Source organism: Bos indicus, chromosome 25 (genome assembly GCF_029378745.1).
Source record: "Bos indicus isolate NIAB-ARS_2022 breed Sahiwal x Tharparkar chromosome 25, NIAB-ARS_B.indTharparkar_mat_pri_1.0, whole genome shotgun sequence".
NCBI lineage: Eukaryota > Metazoa > Chordata > Mammalia > Artiodactyla > Bovidae > Bos > Bos indicus.
The window spans coordinates 17,930,781-17,940,582 of NC_091784.1; the positions used below are offsets into that span (position 1 = coordinate 17,930,781).

Here is a 9,802-nt window from a genome sequence, read left to right on the forward strand (position 1 = left end):
TTATAAGCAGGCTACCATGGTACCTGAGTAACAGCTTTCCCTAGAGGGGAACACCATGGGCATCCAGGAGCAGGAAGAACAAAATCTGGGAGCAGAAATATGGCCAGGTGGACCCTGCTGAGGAGGAAGAATGAGCCCAAAGGGAGCAGACGAAGAAGTTGGAGACAGACTAAAGGGAAATTCCATTCAATAATTAGTTCCACACTGGGTGCTGAATATGTGGCAAGTCCTTTATAGACACAATCAAGTTAATCTCACTCACTCCTATGAGGGAGGTTCTATTACTAATACCATTTTACAGATGAGGGAATTGAGGTTCAGACAGGATTGGATAACTTGCAGACACACAGAGGAGAAGAACAAGACGCAAGACTTGAAGACAGGCCTCTTGAAGATAAAGCCCTGGCCTGAACGTGACACTGGTCTGTCTTCAGAATAACTTGTGTCTCTGTCCCCACCCCTCTGCCTGGCTTGGACCGCTGCAGCATCGGATGACTTCCAGCCAGCGTTTTTTGTAAGAGGCCAGAGAGTGATTCTTTTCAGTGCTGTGTTGCAATTCTCAACCCTGCTGATGGAGAATGGAAGCAGCCAGAGACGGTATGTACATGAATGTGTATGGCCGTGTTCCCATAAAACTTTATTTATAAAAACGGATGAATTGCCACCCTCTTCATTCTCTGCCTTGCAATTCAGAGTGAGTCAAACTCAAATGTGACCCTGCCATTCCTGCCTAAGGTGGATTGCCAGTATCTTGGGGGTCAGTCCAGACTTTCAGTGTGGTTTCCGACCTTGCAATCAAAGTGCAGTGCCTGCATCAGCAGCTTAGCCATCATCTGTGAGGAAAGTGGGCTTTCAGGTTGCACCCAGACCTGTGGAATTAAGAACTTACATTCAAACAAGATGCCCAGGTGGTTTGCACAATGCAGTTTGAGAAGCTCAGGCTTCCGAAGCCCCTGTGCCCTGGTGCCTTCCTACCTCTCCCACCTCATCCTTTGCCCCTGGAGCCCCCTTGCTCCCACCCACCCTCACTTTCCAGCCAAACTGACTGCTCCTGTCACCTCTGTGTCTGAAGCTTTGCTCTCCAGCCCAACTCCCTTTAATCAGCGAATTCCTGTCTATCTTTGGATCTCAACTGCAAATCGCTTCGTTCAAGCAGCCCTCCCTGAAACTTCTTCTGTGCACCCAGGCCCTCCTCCCACCTAGCACCCACCACACTGCATGGAAATGACTTCTTTAAGTGACTGCCTCTCACGGCATCTTGTGAATTCATGAGAGAGACCCTATCTGTTACCTCTGTATGTCCTCACCCCCTGGGGACAGGAGCCACCCAAGAACTAACTGCTGAAAACTAATCAAAACACACCCCTTTCCCTTAGGCAAGTGTTCTACACAACCACTGTTTAACTAGCCAACTTCCACCTGGTTCTAAAGACTTTGAAGAGTCCTAGCGGCCTCTGAGATTCCATCTCTCACAAAGCCTGGTGGTTTTTCTTATTAGCTAATGTTTACCATTTGGAGAGGGCCTGGGGTGGGGGTGGGGGGGCGCTAAGAAATTTCTGGGCAAAATTCTTAAGCTACAAATTAGCCACAGGCCAAGACTTGAGTTGTGTTTGGTGTGTGAGAGGCGAACTGAGGGTAGAGGCGGGTGGAGGTGGGAGGCAGAGAGGAGGGACAGGGCCAGAAGCTTCTTGCTAAAAAAGTTACTTGAAGGCAAGACCCCACGCTGCCCACAGAGCCATGAACTGGCATCCTTCCCCACCTGTGCACGATGTCAATTCTGTACAATGTCCCAGCTTTGCTATGTGGAAAAGCGTCCCATACACCCACTCGCTGAAAGCAGGTGGCCTGTGTAAGGAATCACAAGCCATTATAGCCACACGCTACCCTCCCGGAATATGAGAACTCTCTCTAAATCTGATATTCAGTCCAGAGGTTTCTATAAGTTCCTTTATTAATAAAGCAAAGTATGAAAGAACAACGTCCCCAATGACCCATATGATTAAAAGTGCAAATTTACTTCAACCTGAAATAGAAAACAAATGGCTGGCCTCGACTGTTTGGACCATGGGAATTTGGTGTGATTAAAGCACCTTTTAATCACACAACTGTAGCAGCTGAACCATATCTGATCACCTCTTTGGTCTCTGTTATTGGAACAAAACATATGCTATGACCGCAGCCGATAGACAGCATCATAATACACAGTTTAGGGTCAAAATCCACACTAAAAATAACAATAAAATAAGAGGAATGTTTTAAAGTCAAGTGACTGAATCAAGGCACTTAAAAAAAAAAGTAAACGGTGCTCACAATATTCCTGAATATCTGATACTTAAAAAACGAGATTACATGTGATTTAGCTGCACGTTTTAGTCCATTCTCTCTGTACAGATGATCACATATATCTTCATCCTCTCCCAACGTATACTTGCTCTATTCCCACTGAATCATGTGCTATGAAAGTATAAAAAAAATTAACAGTAGTGTCTAGGAAACAGACAAGCAATTAAAAAAAAAAAATTAACAAATGCCACAATGATAACACTGAACTTTTTTCCCTCCCAAGGGATAATGGAAATGTCCATGAAGTTTATTTTTTCCACCACTGGGGAGGGATAATAATAATCTTCCTCCCCATGTATATGATCAATTAAATCATCATCAAGGTCAAAAGCCACATTTTATAGAAAAAGTGACTGACTTCTTGAGGCTAAAGGAAACACTTTGGAAAGCTATTAGTTTAATTCCTCCAGCTAGGATGTCACTTTTGGTGGGAGCCATTGAGTCCGAAAGAGATAGGAACATCTGATCAGAACAGTGCTCTTAATAGTGGGGCTGGTAACAAGCCTAAGAAGCTTGGCAGGGAGGCCCTGGCATGCTTCTCTGGTGTTCACTGCCACCAACTATCATCCCAAAGGCTAGGAAACGACTAAAAAACAAAACTTAATTTAAAAATAAGAATAACACACAAATAAAGAAGAAACAAGTTATTCTACAATCCTTCCTGATTACTCATCTGCAGACTCTGATAGAGCCAAGGAATTCAGGCCCAACTCACCACGAAGGAAATGCCAAGAGCTGGTCCCCAGGGGCCTGATATCCAGTCTGACTCTTTCGGCTCTAGGATGGAGAATCCTCCTGGGAATTTTAAGTTAAGTGTTACCTGTGGCAGTGTTAATTTGGGGGATTTGTTTCTACAATAAAGCTTAGTTCTGAGAGAGAAAGTAGACTTGAAATATCACCCCCAACCACATAGTACAACATCATACCCATAACAATAAATATAACCTTATTCATACTTGAGGGGTTAACTGTGTAAGGCAGGGATCGCAAACTGGTAGCCCCCAGGCTCATCCAAATGTATTTTTGGCCCACATGTGTTCTGGATTTTTTAAAATTATGTTGTTTAAAAATCAGAAAGCTTCCTTTTTAAAAAACAATCCTGACCTTTTTTATTTCCAGCCGCACCCTACCCTCTTCCCTGCATAGAACTGAGCAATGTGCCCCATGAAGATGGGCAGAGTACCCCCCCACCCCTCCCCTATTTACCTCCCTGTCTTGCTTCTGCAGGCTGCTGAGTTTGCGACCCCTGGTTTGAAATAGCACATATCTAAACAACGTGTTTCCTAACCCAAACCTCTCTCACACCCTCATGTGATTTCACCCCATGGAGTGAATTCTTCTGCCCAGCTCTTCCTTTCACATCCATCTTAAGTCCTCCTTCCTGAAATCTTCAGATTTCTCTTCGTTCGCTCACATTTTCCCTTCTTTCAGCTTCAGTTTCATTTTGCAAAAAAAAAAAAAAATCTCCGTCTCTCAGCCCACAAGCGTTTCGACATGGCTCCCAAGACTGGTCAGTGGGAGTTACTAAAGTGTGTCTTACGGCAAAAAGGCTGAGTCATCTCCCCAAAATATTTTCTTCAGACACTGGCTGGACAGTTAATCTTTTTTTTCAGAGCATGAACAATTTTGAGCCTTCTGGAATGAGAATATTTGCATTTATGAATCTCCAGTACCAAGTATACACCAAAAATGTATATATTTCAGATCAAGGACATGATGGAGCCCTAATAAAATAGAGAATTGAGCTTAATTTAAGTGCCATGGGCAACCATCACACCTGGCTAACATGCCATATTATTTCGTTTGTACACAGTACATGTTTTGGATTACTAAACATTGATCAAAATTGATCGAAATCTCCAAGTTTTTGGTTACCATGTACAGAGAACAATTGTTCAGCATGGCATTTAAATAAAACATTAATAGTTTAAAAATTCACAAACACAACGCCCCATTAATTAAAAAAAATAAAATTTAAAAATCTTGAGGATGGATGAGGCTTTGGGTAATTAACCTAAAAAAAAAAAACAAAACAAAGAAACTACAAGAACAGTAAGTGTGTTACTAGATTCAAACATCAAAATGCTATTCGAAAAAGGAACCTATCAACTTAACTAGAAATATTTGGAAAATTCAGCTTTTAAAGCTTTATAATACCCACCCCCAATAGCCTCGCTTTCCCCTATTCCAACTACAGGGGAAATTGTAGCTGAGTATGGAAACATTATAAATATATATTTATATAAAGATCTACTTACTCTTGAAATTTATTTAAAAAGTAATTAAAAAAAAAAAAACACTGTGCAGTTTATATCTTTGCAGGAAGTTGGTAGACTGATTCCTTTGCTAAATGCAGTACCTTACGACCTAACACTGACCTCAAAAACTAGGAATGACTTTGTGGTATCCAGGGGAAACGTCCCCAGCGCAACCCCAAAGAGACAGCACAACATTTGCAACTGTTTCTCTTGTAGTCCAAGGTTGCAAAGGACTAAGAAATCTCTGCAGTTCTGATGAGAAGGATTCCCTATAAGTCATCTATTCACAACGATTTCCCCACAGTGGCCAAGTAGGGCCCCTAAAAAGTTTTAAAAGTTCCCTCCAAATAGCTCAGAAATTAAACAATGGCCCAATTCACGTGACTACTTCTGTCTTCCAAGTTTTACCTTTAAAAGTCTCTGTTAAAAAAAGAAAAAGTTAAAAAACCTAAAGTGTATCACTGGAACTGGTTGTATTTTCTATTCAGCAGATGATGGCCCATTCTAAACGTCAAGTGAGTTTCATGTTGACTGATGCAATTGAGAGCTATTAGAAAATTGGGAGGACAGAGGGATTTCAGAATGGACGGCCTGCAAAATACACTCAGCCTGGTGATGTTTATGCTCAAAGAGAAGAAAGAGGGTACAGCTGACAAGGGCTGTCTCCCTCCATCTCCCCTTAGCTTGCCCTCCCCTGCTGTCTTTCTCCTGTTGACGGACTGAGAAATAACTGATCTTCAAGCATAGAGCCCAGAGATGCTGAACTCTAAGTGAAATGCATCGCAAGACCTGTGCTGAACCAACTGCTTCTCAAAGGTGGCCTTTGGGCCGCTAAAAGGCTGCTTAGGCAATCAGAGCAAAACGTCCCAACCACGAAGGATCACTGAGATTGGCTGAGAGCAGGCACTGCCTCTTCACTATCTCATTAAACTCAGAAAGAAAAGGAGTTTGCTAAAAAGACTTTAAAACAAAAATGAACAAACAAAAACAGGTTTCTCCCTCTAGCCAGCAGCAAGCCCTGGCGAGTCACCTTGCTAGGCAGAGTGAACTTCATCTTTTTCGAGACTCAACATGTTTTCTGCCCTCACCAGTGCTGTCTGAAGCATTGTCACTCCGCCCTGAGCATGGCTCACAGCAGGGGCTGATGAGCGCTCATCCCAGCGCCTGCCTGGAGCTGTGTTGAGCAAGCCTGCTTTTCAAGACTGCACCTCCCTTCATAGCAAATGTAACTGGCCTCCCTTTCCAATGCCACACGTGGCACTAGCAATTACCCCAAAATGAAAGAACTGATCAATAAAGTGCTGTTTGCTCTGAAAGTTTCGCTAACCAGCTCTTGACTGAGGCTCAACACCTGTGACTTAATCCTTCACAATCCTGTCAAACACCCTTGATGGAACCCTTTAAAAAGACCTTAATATTTATCTGAACAGTGGAAACTACCTCAGAACATGAATTACAGTTCCAGTTGTAGAGAAAGGTCCAGATTTTTAAAAAGACAACCAGGAAACCAGGACCTACCAAGTAGTTATGTAAAAAACAAAACAAAAACAAAAACCATTAGCTTCTTTAAACTGGGGGGCAAGAGAGATCTTCTAAATAACTGGCAGAGGGAACTTTTTCTGCAGCTAGTTCTTGCTTTATTGAACCTCCCTAAAAGCTAAATCTTTCTACAGAATCATTCCACACAAACCAACATTTGGACCAACTCTCAGTTGCCCATGGTGGCTGTCTTTCCATAGCTCATCCAGGACACTCTGGTGGGTGTGAAGATGCCATGATTATCTGGATGGTGGAGCCGGGGTGATGTTTAAGCTGCCAGATGCCACTGCTCTGAATATTCCAACCCCTTCTGCAGGTCATCTTCCTTGACTTAAACAGGCTTCACTGCCATCCCCGCCCCACCTGTGGAGTGGGGCTGCAGGAGCACTGGGCCAGGTGGGGGCTCTAACAGGGTTTATGGTTCATCTTCAGGGAACCCTTGGGTGCGCTGACTCCGGGGTGGCGGACACCTGACGAGGTAGCGGGGACCGCCATAAGCGCGGAGAAGCTGGGGCAGCCTTCGCCACGTGGACAGCAACCGCGCCGCTGCGAGTTCCCGAACCTGCCGGTCGAAAGCCGCCAGGAGGTCAACTGGGGCAGCTTCACGCAGTACCTTGGGTAGCGGGCCCACCTCGGTGGCCGCCCCTCCAGGGCCCAGGACGCAGTGGAAGAGCGTCCGGCGTCGCAGCAGGCAGTCCCTGAGGAACTGCACTAATTCCTCCAGGCGGTCGCCCAGGTGCGCCTCGTCCCAGCCTGGTGCCGGAGCCCCCTCGCGCTGCAGCACCGCCAGCAGCGCCGACTTGAGCACGTATGAGGAGAGGATGCGTCCCCACTGCGCGGCGGCCGTCGGGTCCAGCCCGCGGGCGCCCAGGTCTCGCAGAGCTTTAAGCAACTGCAGGCACTTGAGGTAGCAGGCACCTGGAGGGGCCCTTTCCTGCAGCCAACTCAGCAGCTTCTGCTCCTGGCGCGCTGTGTTCAGCCCCCACAGGGCATCGGCACGCAGGCCTTCCGGGAGCTCCGACAGGGGCCCGGCAGGTGAGGGTGGCGGTGGTGGCGCCACCAGGAAGACGCTGTCGCCCAAATGGACGGCAGGGATGAGTCGCACGGCCATGGAAAGGCGGCAGCAGCCGTAATCGGTGCGGCAGGGCAAGATGTGTAGGGTGGGCGGCTGCTCCAGACCGCCCGGGGTCAGGCTGACCCGACAACGCCCCTCCAGGCTGTAGCGCACGGTGGCCAGGGAGCGCTGCAGGTGCGCCTGGAACCAGCGCAGTACCAGCGTGGCCGAGAGGAGGCGCCGCCCGCGGACATCCACGCAGAAGCCGTCGGAGAAGGGTTTGCAGTCCCGGAGCCAGTGGCTGCCGGAAGCCCCTGGCGGCGCCTTGAGTGCACACACGAAGCAGCCGTGGAAGGCTGGAGCCAGCTCGGGCTCTGAGCCCAGGCTCCGAGGCTCCAGCGCCACCAGGGGAGGGAGGCGCAGCGGCACGAGCACGTCGAAGCCGTCGGGCCGGCGGATTTTATGCTGCTCATAGGCGCTCCCTACCTGGATGAAGTCTCCGCGGAAGGCCAAGGCCAGCGCTCCCCCAGGTATGGGGCCTGGGGACCCTCGGGCACGGCCAGCCCGCACCAACTCGCCCACAATGCGGCTCACGTGTGCCTTGCTGTGGCCCAGCACGTGCGGCGACAGGCGCACCTCGTGTTCGTAGTAACTCTCCAGCAAGATGTCTAGGCTGGGCTCGGGGAAGTGTTTAGCCGAGAAGGTGGAGTGGCCCCCCATGCGGGGAGGCCCGGGCAGAAAGCGCTGTCGGACAGCGTGGCGACAGCGCAGGAGGATGTAGCCAAGGAGGAGTAGGACCGCCACCTTGAGCAGCGGGAAGCCGCCGTCCGCGCCGTCTGGGGGCTCGGTTCGGGCACCCGCGTTTCCCCGCAGAACATGGTAGAGGCACACGAGGGCGGTGCACAGGCCGGTCACCAGGGGCCAGAAGACGCGCAGATTGAGGGTGTAGTGCACCGACATGCCGGGCGCGGGGGGCAGCGACGGCGGAGCAGCCCAGGGCGCGAGCCCCGGCGGCGCCCCCGGCCCAGCATGCGCGCAGCGCCCGGGCAACCCCACTGTCCCGGTCTCCTTCGCCTCCGCGGCGGCTCCCCCGTCGCCGGGCCGGGGAAAGCCGCCCTCCAGCTCGGCCTCCTCTCCCAGCTCAAGCGCTCCTTCCAGCAGCGGCCGGCCCCGCCCGCCCCGGCTCCCGGCCGCGCCCTGTGCCGACTGTGCGCGGCGTCCGGCCCGGCGGCCCTCCCCGCCCCGCCCGCGGCCAGCTTCTGGTCCCGCCGCGCTCGCCGCCTACCCGGGGCTGCCCGCCCGGAGCTGCGGGGCACCGGCTCAGAGATCCCTCGCCGCTCCCCTCCGCGCTTGTTCCCGTTACTCGGCCCCAGGAGTTTCCTCTTCCGAGGGGAGGCGAGACCACGCCAGCTAGCGGGGAGGAAATGCCGGAGTCTGGAAACCGCGCGCCGAGCCGGCGGGCGGGGTCGGCCCCCTCCGGGGCCTCCGCCTTCAAGCGACGCGGGACGGCGGGAGGGACTTCGGGACGCGCTGGCAGCTGGCCTCCCCGGTCCTCCCTGCCCGAAGGCAGATAGGAAGGCTCTGATTGCGGGGCGGTCGCCTGTCCGGGGAGCTTTCTGGAGTTGTGTTCACACAGAGTTGCACTGAGACGTTGAAAGGAAGGAGGTGGAGACGGCGCAGAGGAGCCCGTCCACCCCCCGCCCTCCCCCCGAAACCGCCCCCCTCACCCCAGCAAGCTGCGGCGGCGGGGTGTTGGTGGCGTGGCAGGTCCTGGAGCGGAAGCGGCCCCTGCCAGCGTGCCGCCGGCCTTTATTCAAACCGATACCTCCTGAGCACCTACTGTGTGCCCGGCAGACCAGGGGCTGGTGAAACGGCAGTTGGCGAAATAGATTAGGCTAATGATGCCCTTCCTAAAGCTTAACGGCCTTTTTTAAAAGAGGAAAACAAAAAAAAAAAAAAAAAAAGGAGGCGTCCACAGCAGAAAAATGCTCTGAAAAGGAATAAAACTGTGTGAGGGAGTGACAATGTGGGGGCTGCCCCGCGGAAGCTGGAGGCTCTCTGTGGGGGGTGACGGTGGGTTCCCCAGAGCCGGAATTGAGGAGGAGCCAGCCTTGGAGGGACAATCACAGCCTTTACACAGGTCACACACGCTGGCTCCTCACGTCCTCCTATGAAAGGGGCACTATTATTTCCCGCATTTTTCAGATGAGGAAACTAGGGCACAGACAAAGTTCAGCCCTTGCCCAGGGTCACACAGCTTTTAGCAGAGCTGTGCTTTGAATATCAGCACCTGGCTCCAGGGAAGCAGGACCTGGGAGGCCGTGCCTTCCTGAGAAGGGTCCTTTGTCAGGGCCTACGCTGGCCCCCCAGCCCAGGAATCCTTTTGTTTCATAACAGGGAGCACTCCCTGAAGTTATCAGCATTTATTTAATTATCTGAACTTATAATTTTTAAACAACTTATTTACACTCATTACACCTTCCTTGTTCCCACCACCAGTAAAGGAGAGCAAGGGTAGATATATTAAAAATGTCAGAACTCAAAAGTCATCTGGGAATCAGGACTCAGAGGATGGCTCCTGACTTAAGCCCCAAGATTCCTCCCAGGA

General features: G+C 50.6%; 1 protein-coding gene across 1 annotated transcript; it reads right to left on the reverse strand.

Annotated features, from left to right (window-relative positions):
• Window positions 1–1,933: 1,933 nt before the first annotated feature.
• Window positions 1,934–8,895, reverse strand: ITPRIPL2 (ITPRIP like 2). Its single transcript, XM_070779725.1, has 2 exons — window positions 4,602–8,895; window positions 1,934–3,978 (listed from the first exon to the last, which is right to left on the reverse strand). Exon 1 carries the CDS (start codon window positions 8,152–8,154, stop codon window positions 6,556–6,558), a length of 1,599 nt encoding a protein of 532 aa, XP_070635826.1. The 5' UTR covers window positions 8,155–8,895; the 3' UTR covers window positions 1,934–3,978; window positions 4,602–6,555.
• Between the last annotated feature and the right edge of the window lie 907 nt (window positions 8,896–9,802).